Raw genomic sequence first — 19,757 nt, 5'->3', positions numbered from 1 at the left:
ATGCCTCATTTTTAAAAACAACATAAAATGTTATAGCGAAATGATAACTTATTCTCTTACTGTTTGCTACACAGTACAGTCACAACCATTTTAGAAGATACTACAACTTTGATATAAAAATATATATTTTATTATTATTATTATTATTATTAGTAGTAGTAGTAGTAGTAGTAACGCTATAGATTTATTTAGCTAAATAAGAGTGCCAGGTAACATATTTAAGTAAATATAGTTTAACATAATATAACATGACATAAATACGCTCTGTTTTGACACGACATTACACGCCCTCTTCTGGACAAACGCTGCATAACGTTTCCGGAAGTAGGTATTTAGGGAGGAGCCCTATCTCCACGCCGATAGCTGATTGGCTCTGGGTATGTGGGGGGCGGAGCTCACGTACAGCGGCCTGGGGCTGCAGCGCTGGAGCGGAACCTTTACGTGTCTGTGTGTGTGCTAAAGTTAGGAGAAACGTCGAGAATCTACAACATAAAACCACCGTCCCCATGAGTCCTACACGCGGCCCGCTGACGGGGTTTCATATGTAAAGGAGGTTTCGGTGGACGGCTGTGATATCCGCACACACCGCCGGGACGAGGAGGTGCGCGAGGACCGCGGTGAGTTGACGGGGCCTCCCGGTGCTGCTAGCCCGCTAGCTCCGTTAGCCCTGTAGCTGCGGACCGGCCGCGGCTCGCCAGCCGGACACCCGCTGAACGGACGAGTAGTCACCCGTCCGCGCTTCTCGGTGAGCCGGCCGTGCGGCTGGTTCGTAAACAGTCGACGGAGTGACCCGGTTCGGCGGTGGGGCGGTCCGGTGGGCCCGCGAGCCTCTCCGCCGTCGCTAGGAGACCCGGTTCATCCTGTCGGAGCGGCGCTTAAAACACACAGATATGAAGTACTGTAGTCAGAGTACAGGTGATGAATGTAGCTTATAATGTACAGTGAGGAAAGACAACAGGGAATAAGGACATGATAGAATATCATCAGTCTAATGTGTGTATTCATCAGTTGTAGTTAACGAGGTGTGTCTCCGGCATTACACCGCGCTGCTGGAGTGGATCCACCGGTTGGTCAGGTCTGCGTAGAGATGACAATCACATCCGCCTTCAACCTGCTCCTGTTACTCCGCCGGTGTGTCCCTCTAGTCCTCCTCCTGTTACCCCGTCCTTGTGTCCCTCTAGTCCTCCTCCTGTTACTCTGTCCTTGTGTCCCTCCTGTTACTCCGTCCTTGTGTCCCTTCAGTCCTCCTGTTACTCTGTCCTTGTGTCCCTTCAGTCCTCCTGTTACTCTGTCCTTGTGTCCCTTCAGTCCTCCTGTTACTCTGTCCTTGTGTCCCTTCAGTCCTCCTGTTACTCTGTCCTTGTGTCCCTTCAGTCCTCCTGTTACTCTGTCCTTGTGTCCCTCCTGTTACTTTGTCCTTGTGTCCCTCCTGTTACTCTGTCCTTGTGTCCCTCCTGTTACTTTGTCCTTGTGTCCCTCCTGTTACTCTGTCCTTGTGTCCCTTCAGTCCTCCTGTTACTCCGTCCTTGTGTCCCTTCAGTCCTCCTGTTACTCTGTCCTTGTGTCCCTCCTGTTACTCTGTCCTTGTGTCCCTCCTGTTACTCTGTCCTTGTGTCCCTCCTGTTACTTTGTCCTTGTGTCCCTCCTGTTACTCTGTCCTTGTGTCCCTCCTGTTACTCCGTCCTTGTGTCCCTTCAGTTTCCTCCTGTTCGTTATGCAAACTAACACACGTCCATGGCCCTTGTGGCGTGTAGACCTGCTCATTAACCTTACTGTAAGATTGTAAAGGTGTTCAGTTCAACGGTTTAAAGGTTTAGGTGTTCAGTGTTTCACAGAGGGTTCACGCATATGGGTTCATGGAAATAAAAACCTCGTATTTATGTAATGCTGGACGGTGATTTTTTTTCTCCGTTTGTTATACTGAATCCCATGCTGTGTAGAGAGGGACATGGTTTGTGTGTGAGGGCACGTTTACAGCACTTACAGTGTGTAGGCTGCATTTAGCATGTGGGAGAGGCTGCCTGCCTGCTTGGAGATTAAATTAGACTATAAAAGTGGCTAAATTGTTACATGGGTGAAACTCAGTTATACATGCAACCTGAAAATGAGACGGTGTGTTTTGTTGTGTTATTATTTTTGTTTGTTTTTAAGCTTTTGTAGAAGTTATAGGAGGGTGTATATATATTGCAATATGTGATGCCTAGAGGTGCTGCCGATCCTTCCCTTATCTCTACTAAAGACGGCATGTTCATTTCACTTGGTCTGTCTGTTTTTTTTCCTTTTACTACATCAGCAAAAGTTCTTCCAGTCAAGTTAAACTCCACTAAGAGTTCCAATATTGTTCACTGTATTAGATATTTGATACAAGTATGTGCTCATGTATAATGTCACTAAAGTGTTTCCCAGACTCTGCAATGCTAGTACCAGAATGTTTGAGGTTAGTCAGAACAGAACACAGCCTAATGTTATGCAGCATTGAGAGTAATAGGAAAATTAAACTGTATTATTGTTGGATGAGTTGGTCTAGTGGTCATTCTAACAATTTCTTTGTGAGATTCTGTGGCAGCATTGGGAATAAAAACCACAAAAGCTTCTTCTTTTCAGTCCCATAAGTTACTCCCACTGTTCTCCAAGTTCATGACATTTATAAAGTGACACACGTTTAATTTCATGCGTCTTTTTAGAGCACATCAGGCAGGAGCTGAGGCTAGTTTACTGTAGTTTGTGATATTTGTGTTGTCATTTATTTAATCTCATATGGTTTTTTCATAGAAGACAGGAAAGAGATGAGTCTGGGGACTGATGTCCTGTGAACCACACCCAGTTGCTGTTCCTATGTCTGTTTATCTGAGAGGGGGGTGTAGTTGGAGGAAGAGTGAGTAAACGAGGGCTTTGCACATCCGTGGTAACGTAGGCTGCGACGAGTTGTTAGCGAGTGTGAAGGCGGCGATCACTAAGAATAGCGCTGTGTGCTGCCCGGCGAGACCTGGAGGAAGTCGGCTACTTCCTCATCCTCCCTGCACATGCTTGCCGAGGCCACACAGATGACCTGAACATGTTCCTGCTGCTGTGGTCACTCGCACCGTCCCACTCTTGCTCGCCGAGTGCATCTTTGACACCGAATTCTTTAAAATTTCCCAAGGCCTGAAAACCACAGACGTGTGACCTATATTGCCTGTGTTCTGGTGACACTTTTAAGTCAAGCCTTAAACCTGATCAGACATTTAAGATCTCTTTTGTTGTTGTTCCCACGTGTCAGTTGGAAGCTGTGAGGTGTTTCTGATTTGAGTAGGCTAGAGTGTTCAGCCCCACACAGTGAGGAGAATGAACACAGTTGCTTTTACTGGGGAGCTTCCTCAGGTTTCAAACAGGACAACACAGAGTTTACATTGCTTAACTGTAGCCAGCTTCAGTACAAACAGTTATCTCACCATAAAGGTGCATATAAATTGAATTGTTTTGCGTGTAAACATTTTAGCTGATCTAAAGCCTAGGAGATCATTGTGTGAGTGTGTGTGTTGATACAGATTGTCTGAAGCTGAGGTGACTGATGTAGTGTAGACTGAATGAATGAGAATACTAACAGAACAACGGTATATGGAATAGATCACTAAATGTAGCCTACCATTTAGCCTTTGACCTTTTAAACTTTGATGCTTTGAAATGTTCTGATGTTTCTTGTGAGTTTTGTCATATTGTCTTTTGAATGAATCTGAATAGCAAAAGTAGATCATGAGATTTGAGAAATTGGGGGTGTTTATTGATTGTGCTTCACGTGTTGGGACAGGTTACAGTCTTGTCTTCAGCCCAGATCACTTTTACTTTCAGTCAAACATCATGCCAAGAATGTGGTGATGTCAGGGTTCTAAAGGACAGTGAAGTTGTGGTAGGCACTGTAGTCATTCAGAAATGCACACACCTCTGTAGTCCGTTACAGTCATTTGTAGATCTGAACATGCATCAGACATAAACCATAGCCGACCAGAGCAACTCTGTGTTCTAGCACATATTTAACAAGCTTGTCTTTGATGGAAAAATACAGGTGTTTTTTTCTAAATAAAGTTCAATAAAATGTTAATCTGATTTGACCTCAATAGTTGGACTTTTGTTTAAGGCCAAAGTTGTGAAGTTGGGAGTGGCAGAGATTACACCTTATATGTATTCAGAGATTACACCTTATATGTATTCAGAGATTACACCTTATATGTATTCAGAGATTACACCTTATATGTATTCGGAGATTACACCTTAAATGTATTCGGAGATTACACCTTAAATGTATTCGGAGATTACACCTTAAATGTATTCGGAGATTACACCTTAAATGTATTCGGAGATTACACCTTAAATGTATTCGGAGATTACACCTTAAATGTATTCGGAGATTACACCTTATATGTATTCGGAGATTACACCTTATATGTATTCGGAGATTACACCTTATATGTATTCGGAGATTACACCTTATATGTATTCGGAGATTACACCTTATATGTATTCGGAGATTACACCTTATATGTATTTGGAGGTTACTCCAAGTGTTAGTTGTCCTTGGAGCAGGTGATGTCTCAGAGTTCCCAGTACTGGTATGGACATTCAGATCTTGCAGTTTTATTGTTTCACGTATTGGAATATTAAAATACTGACGGGGTGACTCTCTTATGTTTGGACAGCTTTAAATGTTTGTTATTTAAGCATAATTCTGCTTAGTGGCAGTTAAACATGGTGGTGTAACACGATGATATGGGTGGCTTTGTATGTCGGTCAAGGTCATTTTTCATGACATGTTCATCAGGAAACCCTATGGCTGTTGATTCCTAGAAACACTGGTCTCCCTGATCACTGAGTGTATCGCATGCACACACAAGAATCCGCAAACAATGATCCACAAAGCCCGAAGTGCCTTGCGGCTGTGCTTGGGTGGACCAGGCTGGTCGTTTTGGGGGAAAACAAAACCAAAAACCACTTTGTTGACACCCGTCACATGTATGTTTAAAACAACACAGGTCTTCAGTTGTGTTCAGGTGACTGGGCACTTCCTTTGTTAGGTACGTACCGAAGCTTTGGGAACAGTCCAATCCTGGTCTAGTATATAATAGTGGCAGTAATTCTATTCGTATAGTAATTGAGCTGAGCTAATTAGCTATTTAGGCGAACAGCTATGTGGTGCAGGAATCTAAGCACTTTATAACCGTAGGCCCTGATCTCGGAGCTGATCTGAGGCGTCTTCTCCTGAAGGAGCTCTGGGTTTAGTATCCCCTTCTTGGGCCTCCTGTCATTATTTAGTGTTTTCACACTGGTGCTCCCCTCCTGGTCCTCCCCTGTTACATTTACTTCCATTATTAGATGAATGTGTTTCAGTACTGTAGCATGTACAGGCTGGAATACCACCATAATTTATCCCGAGCAAATGCAAAAATGTTTTATTTCTTCTTTTTTTTTGCCAGTCCCACTTCTACTGGTCTTCTGCGCCGCACATTTTCTAAATGGCTTCAGAGGCCGAGCTCATTCTGAAGTAAAAGACCCCCCACTCTGTCATTGTCCCCTACCCTGAGGTTCACAGGCAGCCTTTCTGTCCCACGCCCCTCTGGCCCCTCTGGCCCCTCTGGCCCCTCTACCTCCTCTGTCCCTCTGAATGAGGAAGGAAGAGCATGAGCCCTGCCCCTGGAGACCGGCCCGACTACCTCCCCCAGCCACGGATAAATAGCTTTAGCTAATAATGCTAGTGACTGTGAAGAGGTGTGTGGGTTGAGCTGAGCTACCTTGCCCCATGGAGGGCTTGGTGAGGTGGGCGTGCTACAAGGTGGCAATGGCTGCTGCTTCTTCTCACCTTGCTCACACGGACATCTGCTGTAGCCATCATTTCAGAGAGCTTGGCTTACTTTGCGGAAGTCTTGGGTGGATAAACATTGACTTTTTAGAATGGCTATCATTGGACGAGAGGCTTTTGAGCATATGAATATAGTTTAATCTCTGAATATAGTGCATTCTCTGCCACTTCCTGTTCACTTCAGTGTGTGTTGCCATAAAACGGTAACATAATCAGTCCCTGGCGTTAACGGTTAATATGCCTCTTGTTTATGAACCTAAGTTATGGAAAGCGCGCGGGAAGAGATGTGCCTTCACGCGCAGGGAGTGTGTCGTGTAAAAGCCCTTTCTTCCTGAGACGGAACTCCTTTTCACATGGACTCTCGATGCAACAGGTGTTTTTATCAGCTGCTGTTTGTGCAGGGTGGTGGGGGTGGGGGTGGTGGAGAACTCGACTCCGTACTGCAGGAGAACAATAGGTGCTTCAGTGGAGGCTGTGCTGACCTCCAATCCCCTGTTCTTCTGTGGGCCGTCCATTGGGAGTGGGAGGCAGAAAGGGAGGGGGGGGGGAGTTTCACTCCGCTCGCCCGTGACTCCTCCTCTGGAATTCCTGCCTTTCTGAGTATTACTTTATTTATTACCTGTTTTATTGTGTGCAAAATCACTTCTCTAGTGTCTTTGTTTTAAATCTGCTGTGGTTTCCAGTAGGTTTGTGTATTGGAAGAAAATTTGCAACTTCCTTCATTCTTTGTTCTTTCTTTGTCTTTCTCGGGCCTGGCGACTCTGCTTTGTCAGGTGGTTTAGTGAGAGAGCGTGAAGGAGACCAAGAGAAAGAGGGAGAGAGAGAGAGAGGGGGGGGCACCGCGAGGCCCTTGCTCGTCCCGGGAGGATGAAGAGGTTCCGGCGACACGGGCACGACTCTCAGAGGGACAGACTGAAGCAGGAGCTCTTCCAGTTCAATAAGGTGTTTGATACTCGCACGTCTGCTCCGCTAAAATCTGGTGTTTTGTTTCATTGACGTGAATACTACTTTAAACTGACCAGTGTCAAGGTCTGCTTTGTGTCAGCAAAGCTTTCTTGCTTAATAGAGAATATGGTTTCTGTGTTTGTGTAAAGAGGACATGCTGTGCTTTAATGTCTCTCATGGTTTCTCCTCGGTCTCCTCTCTCCAGACTGTGGAGCATGGGTTCCCCCATCAACCGAGTGCCCTGGGTTTTAGTCCCAGTCTGGGACTCCTGGCCATCGGTACCAGATCTGGAGCTATCAAACTGTATCCTCTTCTTTATGGAAACGTACGCCACCTTTGCCTGTTTTAGTGATCATATATACCTCAGGTAGAATGTGTGTAATAAATCCATATAATTTAAGTGCCCTCACCAAGAGGGACCCTTAGGCAGAGAAAATTCAGTGTAGAAATTTTCATTAATTTCCAGTACATCATCTTAGACACACCTATGATGGCTGTGCTCGGTAAGGGTGTGTGTATGTGTGTATAATGTACCAGCATTCCCACGGGATTGCATAACAGCTGTCTGAAAATCACACAATGTTGCACAATGTGAATTCTTCCCTATTTAGGATATCCAGACTGTCTGAACTCATAGTGATGTGCCATAGTGGTAATATGTATCATAGGTTGAACCTTTAGTTAAACTCTTATTTGTGTGTGTGTGTGTGTGTGGCCCACCGGAGTCCTGTGTGTCCCTGTTTACGATGTGCGTGTGTTTATTTGATAACGTGCGTGGACGTTGGTTTCTTTTACGGCTCTCGTAGCTACGGAGCTCCAGGAGTGGAGTTTATGGGACTGCATGATGAGAATGCAGCGGTTATGCAAGTGCATTTTCTCCCACACCAGGTATGTCTTTGAACAGCACCGCCTCAGCTCGCGCTGGCGTAGACCGCCCTGGCTGCTTTCTGCACTACATTTCTTCACTAGAAGATATTTCCCTTGGGGGGGTTTTCCCCTTAATGTGTGCGCAGGTTGAACTGGTGACATTGCTGGATGACAATAGTCTACACATGTGGACGCTCCGAGCCCATAAAGGTGTATCAGAGCTGCTGGAGATAGGACGCTTCACGCTCTCAGGGCCTCCTGGGTGAGTCAGGCGTGACCTCACAAACACCTACACACACACTCACACACTCGCACTGTAATGCTTATTCACCACACAAGCTCCTGGCCACGCCCACACCCACATGCCCAGTTAGACTGACTCATGCACACCTAAACCGTGGTGTGAGACTCCCACACACGGATGTACTGTGATAACAGATAAAGACGTGGTCATGGAAAAGTCCTATTCGCCAAATTTTAGTAATGCAAATTTTCTACAAGAATAAACAATAACCACTCATGCAAAATGATAGTTAAGAGATTATATTTGTACAACCTCATGGACGGGGTCGAGCGTAAGTGTTTAAAATGCCTAATTTGTACACACATCAACAGATGAGTAAGAACTTGTCAAATCTTAAAGCGGTTGCTGAAAGGTTGGTGCCGTGACCCTGACTCTGTCCGCCGTGCTGGTTCCCCCGACAGGGCCATTCCCAGCGTGACCCGGGTGACGGCCGTCCTGGCCCACTCCTCGGGAGAGCTGCTCCTGCTGGGCACGGAGGGTGGCCACGTGTTTGTGGTGGAGGTGCCCGGCTTCAGGGAGCTGGAGAGGAACAACATCAGCGTGGAGGACGTCCAGAGCAGGTGCTTGGGAGGGAGCACTCCCTCACTCCTTCAGTCCTTTACTCCCTCACTCCTTCAGTCCTTTACTCCCTCACTCCTTCAGTCCTTTACTCCCTCACTCCTTCACTCCTTCAGTCCTTTACTCCTTCACTCCTTCAGTCCTTTACTCCTTCACTCCTTCAGTCCTTTACTCCTTCACTCCTTCAGTCCTTTACTCCTTCACTCCTTCAGTCCTTTACTCCCTCACTCCTTTAGTCCTTTACTCCCTCACTCCTTCAGTCCTTTACTCCCTCACTCCTTCAGTCCTTTACTCCCTCACTCCTTCAGTCCTTTACTCCCTCACTCCTTCAGTCCTTTACTCCTTCACTCCTTCAGTCCTTTACTCCTTCACTCCTTTATTCCTCACAAGGATGGCTCCTCCCACTTATGGTTTTCATTTTCTTGAGCCGTGGCAGTAATCTGTAGTCAGCAACAAAACAAAAAAACAGACTTCCTTACTATTCTATACTACACTGTACTAAGTGAAGTTGGCTCAAGCTACCAGGAGTGAAACTGAAGGGCTTCTCTATAAGGCAACATGTTGTGTTTTTTTTTTTGCTTTCTCATTCGGAGTTATAGACCATATATCTATCTATAGATATATGGGGGGGCGGGGGGTGACCCCTGGTTTATTCAATATTGACGGCAGCCTAACTTTTTGATTGACAGCTAATTGAGCAATAGAACACGAGAGAGAGTGTGTTATCGTGAATATATGTACATGCCGTTACTTGACAACGTGTCCGCGGAGTGATACAGAGAATGAGAATACCGTGCTGTTATCACACATATCTGCAGGGTTAGAACACTTCTCAACCAGTCGGATTGTGAACTAACTGTTGTATAATTGGCGAATAATCATTTAGTGTTAGAAGGGGAGGAACAACTGTGAATTTTGATTGGACATAAATTTAAGTAGATTTCTCGATGGGACCAATTAGGTTTACAAATTTATATGTAATTCATTGGCCCTTTGGCGAGCTACTCGGAAAGGGGTGGCGAGCTACTGGTAGCTCGCGAGCGACGTGTTGGAGACCCCTGGTGTAATCTAAACATTTAGACCACTTTGATCTCACTTGTCTTTTCACACTTTCTCCTCTGGCTCTGACATTGCGCTTGTAATTCAAAATTGCTGGAATGTTTCAAATAGTCCTGCAGGAATGTCAGTATGCAGCATTCTTGTGTGGCCTACATAAACAGCATGCTTCATTTTGTGTTTTTTCTCCTGTGTTAACTTAACCTCCCCCTCCACACACACACACACAGAGTTCCTGAGGAATATGTGGGCCGTAGAAACCTGGAGTGTGTGGAGGCTCTGCAGGAAAACCCTCTCAACCCCCGGCAAGTGTTGATTGGCTACAGTAGAGGCCTCATGGTCCTGTGGGACCTCGATCGGCGCTGTGCCATTCAGCACTTCCTGGGCACGCAGGTACTGCATAAAGGCAGCAGACAACACCACAGTCCTTCACAGTTCAGTCCAGCACCATTTAATGAGGCTTCACACAGTCGTGTGGTGAATGTCCTCTGAAGTGTTGTGCTGCTGTCCTCTGTAGCAGCTGGAGAGTGTGTGGTGGATGGAGGACGGAGGGAACATTCTCAGTTCTCATAGTGATGGCAGCTACTGCCACTGGTCGGTGATGGGGGAGAACCCACAGACGGAGCCTGAGAAACAGGAGACCCCATACGGTACGTGTGCCATCGGTGGCTTTGACGGTCGTGTCACTTGTGTTCTTCTTGGTGTTACTCCTCAAAAATGACCCTCTGTGTTTTGTGCCCAGGCTCCTTCCCGTGCAAAGCCATTACTAAAATTCTACAGCTGTCAACAAGGCAAGGGTACGTATATCGATGAGGGAGGGTGAACGTTTGTCTGTTCTGATCCTTGCAGACTTGAGACAGGTGTGTTTGCTTGTGATGTGCCATCATGACTCACTGCGGCTGGTTAATTTTTAAACCTTTCTGGGAGCTTCATACGTTTCCCTCCGCACCGTCCAGTCAGTCGTCATTTATCACGTACTTTATCTTAACTATTGTTTATTCTGTTTGTCGTTCTTCTTGGCTAGCATATGCCTCTTCTTGGGTCTGTGCCATGGCTCTGTCCCTGCGTGGTGACATCAGTGGAGTCTCTGGCTCAGGCTGTGGTTGGACAGTTATATTCAGTCTGTCACGTGTTCTGTCCACAGGCCGCCCTTCCTCATTTTCAACGGTGGCATGCCCAGAGCCAGCTACGGAGACCGCCACTGCATCTCCGTCATACACAGCAAAACGCACGTCGCCCTGGACTTCACCTCCCGCATCATCGACTTCTTCGTTATCAGAGAAGGCGAGCGGCACAGAGGTAGAGAGCCGGTTCCGTATAACCCGGACCGCCGAGTCGCCTCCATCTCCACTAGCGATGTTCAACAAAGACGCTTGGGGCCCTAGGGGGCTCCTGGCTTGGCCAGGAATGAGTGTGTTGTGGTGTCCCACAGGAGACCCGAGCGCTCTGGTGGTGCTGGTGGAGGAGGAGCTGGTGGTGGTAGATCTGCAGAGCGAGGGCTGGCCCGTCTTCCAGACGCCCTACCTGGTTCCCCTACACTGCTCCGCCATCACCTGCTCTCACCACGTCTCCGCAATCCCGCTCAAGCTGTGGGAGAGAGTCCAGGCGGCCGGCAGACTACAGACCACGAACTCCTCCAGAAAGGTACGCGCACGGTGCCCTAGACTGCCGCGGGCACACGCCAGGCAGAGTGATGTAAGAGTTTGATCGTGTTTACTGACAAACGTAGGAGGAGACACCGTAGGCCAAGTCTGTCCAAAACCACAAACAGTGCTCACATTATTCCTCTGAAGGAAAGTTGGCTCATGTGTTGACCTTTCTTTGATTGTTGATTTAAAAGCATGACCTAAACTGTCACATGTCATCTTAATGATTTACTTCTTTCCATAATAATTAAACCATTTCGTTATTTTTTTTTTTTTATTGCTTTTTTCCTTCCTGTCTCCTTTTCTTCGTTTGCTCTCTTTGTAGCCGTGGCCAATAAACGGAGGGCAGAACCTTGCCCCAGACCCTCCCCAGAGAGACCTGTTGCTAACCGGGTGAGCAAACTACACCTGCCGTTTCAGTAAAGTTCACCACAGAAACACACACTGTAGTGTTGTTGCTCAAACCTGGCCCAGTATCGCCACACCTCTGCTCAGTCCAGGGTTCCTTCTTCTCTGGCTTTAAAGTTCAAGCACTGTTTAGGCTTAGTTTTACTAGATTAGAAAACACAGATTAGTAAAGTAGTCTGTTTTACTGTCTCGTTTTGTGTAGTAGAAGAGAGAATATGGGCAAAGCTCCTTTTATGAGCTCATACACTTTTGGCTCAAGATATTGGTGCAGCAGTCTGGATCACTGTGTTTTACAAGCACAGCTGTCTTTATGTTTACTGTCGAAAATAAATGGAAGAAGGAAAAGAAACGTCAATATTCCCCTGGAATGTTTCTAAAAGGTTACAGCAAATTTACTCTGTAAGACACGTTTGAATATGTGTTTGGATATGAGGAAGCAGCGCGCCTGTTAAACCTGTTGTGTATTAAACACACTGGAATCCTGCTTTAATTGCGCAGCCACGAAGATGGAACGGTCCGGTTCTGGGACGCATCGGGTGTCTGCCTTTACCCCATGTACAAGCTGAGCACAGCTGCCGTCTTTCACACCGACGCCGACCCCAATGACAACATGAACCAGAGCGCCGAGGGCGAGTGGCCCCCCTTCAGAAAGGTCAGAGAACCTTCCAGTGCGGAGGTCTTCTGTGGTTTGACTTGGTTGTGACTGCACGGTTGGTCTTTACTTTGGCACACTAAGGTCTTGTGGTTGATGTGGTTGTGTTTAGGTGGGCTGCTTTGACCCGTACAGTGATGATCCTCGTCTTGGCATCCAGAAGATTCATATGTGTAAATATAGTGGTTACCTGACTGTAGCAGGAACCGCCGGACAGGTAAATTTGAATTTTGCCTCAGTATTTGCATTTAGCCTCATTTTTATTTATTTATTTATTTTTTATGTAATGTGCCATATTTTTGTCAATTGTGATTTTTACACCCCAATCGAAATTTGTCCTCCGCTTTTAACCCATCTGTGCTGTCAGAACACACACACACACACACACACTAGTGATTACTAGGGGGCTGTGGATCACACGTGCCCAGAGCGGTGGGCAGCCCTAGCCCGGCGCCCGGGAAGCAGTTGGGGTTAGGTGCCTTGCTCAAGGGCACCTCAGTCATGGCCTGTCTGGGAATCGAACCCACGACCCTCCGGTCACAAGACCAGTTCCCTAACTGCCAGGCCATGACTGCCCTCATTTGTGTGATTTCTGTATAGTTTACCACACCCATATTCACATTTACTCTCCTATAGTTCCCTTTTCATAGGGAACATGGTCAACATGCTCATTTTAGTCATTGTTTAGACACATTGTCACATTTTTTTTTACCAATGTAGGGGTCTGAATTCTTTGAAACTGCTGGCCACCAGCATGGGTAGACTGACCAAGCGTGGGTAGACTGACCAAGCGTGGGTAGACTGACCAAGCGTGGGTAGACTGACCAAGCGTGGGTAGACTGACCAAGCGTGGGTGGACTTGCAAAGTGACCAACAGCAGCAGTGTGAGTAACTGAAGAGGTCATCTCTCAGATCCTGGTGCTGGAGATTAACGACGAGGCGGCCGATCAGACGGTGGAGGCCACCGTGGTGGACCTGCTCCAGGGCCAGGAGGGCTTCCGCTGGAAGGGCCAGGCCCGGCTGGACGTGCGCGAGGAGCCGGTCACCTCCCCCCCAGGGTTCCAGCCCTTCGCCCTGGTGCAGTGCCAGCCGCCCGCGGTGGTCACGGCCATCGCCCTGCACTCCGAGTGGAAGCTGGTGGCCTTCGGGACCAGCCATGGCTTTGGTGTCTATGACTACCAGCAGAAGACCAACGTACTAGTCAAGTGAGAGAGGCTTGTTTTATTTATTTTTTAAGTTTCTCTACGAATGACTCCCAATTGCTGAGGCTTTAGTGGTCTTTTCTGTGTAAACGTTTTTGTTGTTGACATTTATTGCCTTGTGACTTGTAGCAACACTGTCTTGGAAAAATCCCTGATAATTGTTAGTCATGGGCAGACGGTTCCTTGGTTGGTGTTGGTCACCATGGCCTAGCAGAACATGCATTAACTCGGAGTGGAAAAAAACTGATTCATTAAATCCATGATGATGATTCCGACTTCAAGCATTGTTTCAAAACCACCAGCAACACCACTACCACTCAGTACCTCTGTGAAATGTATAAATGCTATACAAAAAACGATATATATATATAAATGATATCAACATTTATTTATAGCTGTGAATATTATACATGTATATTATAATTGTATTTTGTTTCTTTTTACTGTCTTTGCAAGGAGTCTGATTGGACTTCCTTTTGGAGCTATTTTTCCTGACGGATGTGTCTGCCGTAGGTGCACTCTGAACCCCAGTGACCAGGTGGCCCTGGAGGGCCCTCTGTCCCGTGTGAAGTCCATCAAGAAGTCCCTACGCCAGTCCTTCCGCCGCATACGCCGGAGTCGTGTCTCCATGCACAAGCATCACCCCAACAACCCAGCCAAGGTACCTCCGCCTCGGTACCTCCGCCTCGGCCTCTGGGTCCTAGCTCACCTCATTACTTCATAGCTGGTTAGGAGGTGCATTTAAGCCTTTTTATTATGTGAGAGGGGCACGTTTTGATTTTGCACATCTTCATTAAGTAGGGGTTCAGGATCATGTCTGTCTCAGAATATCAGTGCTATGTATGCACATTTATTTATACTGACAATATGCAGTATGCAAAGGTTTAGTTAAGACAGTTTTCTTTATTGGGGTGGTGGGTGTATCCATCAGGGCAGTCATGGCCTAGCGGTTAGGGAACTGGTCTTGTGACCGGAGGGTCGCAGGTTCGATTCCCAGACCTGAGGCCATGACTGAGGTCCCCCTGAGCAAGGCCCTTAACCCTCAATTGCTCACATTTATAAAAATGAGATAAAAATGTAAGTCGCTCTGGATAAGGGCGTCTGCCAAATGCCATAAATGTAAATGTAAATCTTTGAATGATGGCTTTTTTGCCAGCTGCAATTAGAATATTTAATACATACTTACCATTGATTTGTGTAGATTTTGTAATGAGACCAAAATACAGAACGAGAGATGTTCTGCAATATCTGATTTAAGGAAGTATGTAGTTGTTGATTGTAGATCCACTCTTTGTTGCTTTTAGATTATTTGTTGTTTAAATCACTCTGTTGATTTTAAATGTTTGTTTACTAGTAATTCATGCCTCTGTGTGTGTGTGTGTAGCTACAGGAGATAAACGCTCGTCTGGAGGCGGAGGCTCTGCATGACATGGAGCTGGCCCCAGTCCAGAGGAAGATCGAGGCCCGGTCCGCTGACGACTCCTTCACCGGCCTCGTCAGAACTCTCTACTTTGCTGACACTTTCCTCACTGACAGTAAGTGAAGATTTAAGTCATAGCGTTGTTTCTTTGCTTGTATTATGTTTTAAAATAATTTTTTAAAGAAGATTTTTAAGATTTTTTGTAATTATGCTATAGTCCTGCTATGCATTAACCGGCCTTTACCACATTCAATGATGGTGGTGATGATGACCGTGGCAATCTCTTCCACAGGCTATCATAACACGCCCTCCCTGTGGGCAGGGACCAATGGGGGTGCTGTCTTTGCCTACATGCTCCGCCTCCCTCCTGTAGAAAGAAGAATGGATGACCTCATAATGGCTTGTCCAGGTAAAAAACTCTTATACACACAAACACATGCACACATCCAGATATTGTCCAGTCTCCTAATAAAATCATTTGTATTCCTTTTATACCATCAAGTCACTCACTTAATACAAACATTTATTTATAATAACGGAGCCTCTCTCTCTCTCTCTCTCTCTCTCTCTCCTTCCTTCCTTCCTTCCTTCCTTCCTCTCAGTTAAAGAGATCCAGCTGATGCACCGGGCCCCGGTCGTGGGTTTGGTGGTGTTGGACGGGAGAGGTGCTCCCCTGCCCGAACCACTGGAGGTGGCACACGACCTCTCACGCAGCCCTGAAATGCAGGGATACCACCAGCTGCTCGTCATCTCAGAGGAGCAGTTAAAGGTGAGGGCGCTCCCGCAGAGACCCGCAGGACAGTAGCCACGCAGGACCGTAACCCCGTGTGATTGGTTGTACTCCTCCATATATATGTGTGAGTGATTTTTCAAAGTGATCAAACCTCCACTTAAAACCCTTCAAGGCAACTCTGGACTCCAACGTGAAGAGCTGCAGTTATCCTATAATATCATTATTATTATTATTATTATTATTATTTTGTTCATATGTGTAGAATGAGTAAGAGAGACCTCACACACACGATTCATGCAGATGTAGGTAAATTTTAGTTTAAATGTGATGCTCACGTTTACACCTGATTATTTTCAACGTGGGCATGCCTGGCGAGCTCGCTGTCACTTGTAATGCACTGAACCAGAATGCTTCTAACCAGCAGCACGAGCTGTTGTTTACTATACCCTCCTGACTCATTAGTGTTTTTGTAAATAGTCCCTTGGTGTTTACAGTAGCAGCTGTGATTAATCGATCGATTTATTTAATTATTTTTTAAAAATATCTCGTGGTGTTTGTTTCTGTGTATTTCCACAGCTGTTCACACTGCCTAAGGTGAGCAGTAAGGCAAAGCTTAAACTGACGGCCGTTGACGGTTCGCGGGTGCGTCGAGTGGGTGTGGCCTGGTTTGGCAGCAGTCGGGTGGAGGACTATGGCGAGAGCGGCTTGGTGATGCTGACCAATCAAGGGGAGCTGCATGTCATCTCCTTGCCGTCAATCAAAATGCAAGTGCACTACCCTTGCATTCGAAAAGAGGATGTGAGCGGGATTGCCTCCTGCGTCTTCACCAAACATGGCCAAGGTGGGTCTCGGGCATGCTTTCTTGGGTTCACCTCAGCCGCCACGTGGATTGTTCACTCCAGGCCACCATTTCTCGAACTAACGCTCGCCACGCGATTGGTAGTGCGTCAGTGCCGTAAAACTAGTTCGCCCAGGAGCAAATTCTGTGGTGAGTGGCAGCACCCTCTGAATGTATAAATAGTGCTGTTGACGTGCTGTTGTTCATTTTGATGGTGTATCTTTTGGCACCGGTCTGCTACTAACGAGTATCGTGTTGAGCTTAAACATAGCTTTGCTGTGTGGAGAGTTTTTATATGCTGAGTAGCTAGTTGCTAACTCCACAAGACACCCCACCCCCAGCTGCTTAGTTAGCAACAGCTAGATACAGCCTGTTGCATGATTATTTACATGATTAACGTACAACTCTTAAGTGTTCTTCTGGTTTTTTTTCCTCCACTTTCCACTATTAGTAATGCTTGAATGAAAAAAAATCGCAATGCTGTTTCATGTCTTGATTCCCAGGGTTCTACCTAATCTCTCCATCCGAGTTTGAGCGTTTTTCGCTGTCTGCGCGCTTAGTAGTGGAACCGAGAAGTTTGGTAGAGGCGCCCTCCCAAACGAGGCCCGCCTCACCCTCAAGCCCCTCCCACCAGGACCAGCTCGACGGTGCAGCCGTGCAACACAGGTCCGTTTGCCCACCACATCCGTCCCAGCGGCCCTCAGCTCAGAGACGGAGCGAGCTGCTACGGTTCTTTTAGTAGCATGCTACCAGTTCTGTACGTTCTGTGTTGTCAGCAGTGCACAAATAGTTTTTTTTTTCATGTGGTCTCTTGGTGTGTTTTGTTTTTTTTGCAGGAACATTACAAGGAACAGTGAAAACTGTGGTGAGACTGCTGTGATGACGTATGGGTGTTGAGTGTTCGTCAGAAAGCACGCCATCAAATACTAAAACCTGCACGCTGTCCGTGTTTCATTGGACATTTCACTTAATTCACTTGTTCGTGCATCATTGTCGGTTTTTTTGTCATTTGATTTGGTGCATGAATGAGCTGCTGGAGTGAAAATACGGTGTATTTTTTTTCTCTAAATAACTTGCCAAAGATGTTTTAAAAAACATCTGTGACTAATGGCTAATTTCAGGTTTTTACATTACAAATATGGTTTTGAATTATGCTGTAGTCTCATTGCCTTTAACGCCCTTTTCAGATCTGCATAATTCTTCTGCCAGTTTCCTTAAAGAAAAACAATACACAATTAACTAGATTCAATACAATTACATAATAGCCATGTAGTTATCATATAATTATAGTTATTATAATAGAATAATTACAGTTTACATACTGACTTCATTTATAATATGCTGGGCACAAATTCATGTTTAAGATCGTTTTCAAATTTCCTAAAATAATTCCTTCACTCCAGCAGTTTCTTCACTCCATTCTCAGCGCATGCTGAACAAGTGAAAAGTGGAATTATTTCCCAAGACACAGATGTCTGTCTTTCTCACCGAAGACGATCATAACCGAAGAAGCTTGTGTGTTTGCTGAAGTGTTGCTCACGAGCTTTCTCTGAAATGCCCCAACTGCTTGTTTGTTCCAGAGAAGGCAGCTAGACAAGTAATGGAGCATGCTTTGCTGAATGATGAGCGTGAGTACATCAGTAACCAGTGGCATGGTGGCACCTAGCAGCCAGAATGCATAACGATGGCCATTCAGCCAGTGGCTGCCCACAGTTTAATAAGAATGTTGAAGCAGTATTAGAGAACTCTTCAGTTTCTTTCCATGTTGCTTGCTTTGTGTCTTAATGTGTGACGTGCAAGAGAAGGCACAAGTAATGTGCCCAGCTCTACGCATCTGCACCAATCCTGACTTGTCCAGTGTAGTCTTTTGTGTGAGCATGATCCATAACAGACCCATGCATCTGCACAGTAACATCATGGTTTTGTTTCATGTTTGTGCTGATGGTTCAGTTCAGTGTTTTGAATCACACGTATCTCTTGAACGCAACGTCACATAACCGCTTGATCCGAAGTGTTTAGTGAGGTTTTTCCATGTTCTATCACTACCACAGAGGTGCTTCAGGAGATCCAGAAGTCACTAGAAGGTGATCCGATGTACGTATTTCCATCGGGTCTTCATTCAAAAATGCTGTGACCTTTTGTGATTAGCATTTATATTGACCTAGAGCACCGGCCCCGTTCGTATGCTTTCAGGATGTTTCTGGAGAACAGTGTGAAGACCAGGTCAAAGCCAGGCAGGGTGCTCAGTAACGGAGGTAGGCCTTGGTGTGCGCTCACTCACCGCAGCACTGTTCACGCTTTCGCCGTGCCTCATAAGTGACATTCACTGTCCTTCCTCTCTAATGATAGACTGATCCTCGTAATCCCAGTGCCTACACGCCTGCTCCGGCCTTGAAGATCTGAACACTACTGCTACATTCACTACTGAACCATATGAAGCCCGGGTGAGGGAGAGAGGGGGGGGGCAAGAGGGCCACCGCATGTGCCTGCCAAGACCAGCCACTGTATCTCCATCCAGTCCTTGTACAAACACACCACCACTAACCTCCACCTTTCACCACGTGCCCTGCCTTAATGTGGGTCTGCAGCTACACCAGCTCACGGTGGAGGCGAGGGCATTGTTTTGTATGGTTAGTTTAAAAAAAAAATCTTTTTTTAATTTTTATTTAATTTTTACACATGATTTTGTATATGTGATTTGAAGACTAAAATCATAATCAACGGTGTGTCTCACAAGGGAAAAGATACCAACAGTCATTGGACATAAATTGGGCTATGATGAAAAGGCAGTTTTCTACTAAAAAGTGCAGAAGCCACGTGCTGATGAACCACATGTATATGGGAACACTTTGAGGACTCTAAAAGAAGTAGTAACACCTTTCCTTCCTTTCAGACGGAAAAAAGTGCATAGTTACATTGTAGGTACTTTTCACTACTGTGTAGCACACATGCTGTAATTCTTAGGGGGTGCAAATTTCTAAGGGGCTTGTGGGTTTTAATCTTTTATAATGCCAGCTTTTTTATGCCAGTTATGCATTATGTAATTTAGGAATGTAATTTGAAGATATTGTAGTCAAATGTTTAATATATATGTATATGAAAATCTGTACCTGTTTTAATGGTGTATTTTCTCATCTAAGGAAATATTTTGGTACTGTCTCTGAATGCTTTCAGCATTTCTGGGGTCTAGAATATATTTTTGTAGTCAAGTGATCCTGTACAAGAACACTATGGTTTGTAATTTGACACTACCGTTAAGTCTGCTAAGTAAAATTTTAAAATCTTCCCTACAACTGTG

The 19,757-nt window shown here is 45.8% G+C and overlaps 1 protein-coding gene across 2 annotated transcripts; it reads left to right on the top strand.

The window, feature by feature from the left end:
* The first annotated feature begins 389 nt into the window (after positions 1–389).
* llgl2 (LLGL scribble cell polarity complex component 2) lies at positions 390–19,752 on the top strand. Of its 2 annotated transcripts, XM_076999452.1 has the most exons (26): positions 390–617; positions 6,604–6,772; positions 6,981–7,078; positions 7,582–7,663; positions 7,789–7,904; positions 8,348–8,506; positions 9,791–9,953; positions 10,078–10,210; positions 10,303–10,357; positions 10,705–10,859; positions 10,993–11,204; positions 11,532–11,599; positions 12,113–12,266; positions 12,379–12,483; positions 13,179–13,471; positions 13,982–14,129; positions 14,853–15,003; positions 15,181–15,297; positions 15,491–15,657; positions 16,198–16,462; positions 16,963–17,125; positions 17,296–17,324; positions 18,040–18,087; positions 18,511–18,553; positions 18,653–18,714; positions 18,809–19,752. In XM_076999452.1, exons 2-26 carry the CDS (start codon positions 6,698–6,700, stop codon positions 18,811–18,813), a joined length of 3,066 nt encoding a protein of 1,021 aa, XP_076855567.1. In that variant the 5' UTR covers positions 390–617; positions 6,604–6,697; the 3' UTR covers positions 18,814–19,752. The 2 variants fall into 2 exon arrangements, with proteins under 2 accessions (XP_076855567.1, XP_076855568.1); XM_076999453.1 differs by lacking the exon at positions 18,040–18,087.
* The last annotated feature ends 5 nt before the right edge of the window (positions 19,753–19,757 follow it).

Source organism: Brachyhypopomus gauderio, chromosome 3, assembly GCF_052324685.1.
Source record: "Brachyhypopomus gauderio isolate BG-103 chromosome 3, BGAUD_0.2, whole genome shotgun sequence".
In the NCBI taxonomy this organism is placed as follows: Eukaryota; Metazoa; Chordata; class Actinopteri; order Gymnotiformes; family Hypopomidae; genus Brachyhypopomus; species Brachyhypopomus gauderio.
This window is presented reverse-complemented; position numbering and strand designations above follow the sequence as displayed.

Excerpts from the sequence above, each read along its gene's own strand:
- llgl2 (XM_076999452.1), top strand. The coding sequence starts at position 6,698 with ATGAAGAGGTTCCGGCGACACGGGCACGACTCTCAGAGGGACAGACTG. Across the intron at positions 12,267-12,378 it reads AGTGGCCCCCCTTCAGAAAG|GTGGGCTGCTTTGACCCGTA; the intron begins GTCAGAGAACCT and ends GGTTGTGTTTAG. Across the intron at positions 18,554-18,652 it reads TCACTAGAAGGTGATCCGAT|GATGTTTCTGGAGAACAGTG; the intron begins GTACGTATTTCC and ends GTATGCTTTCAG.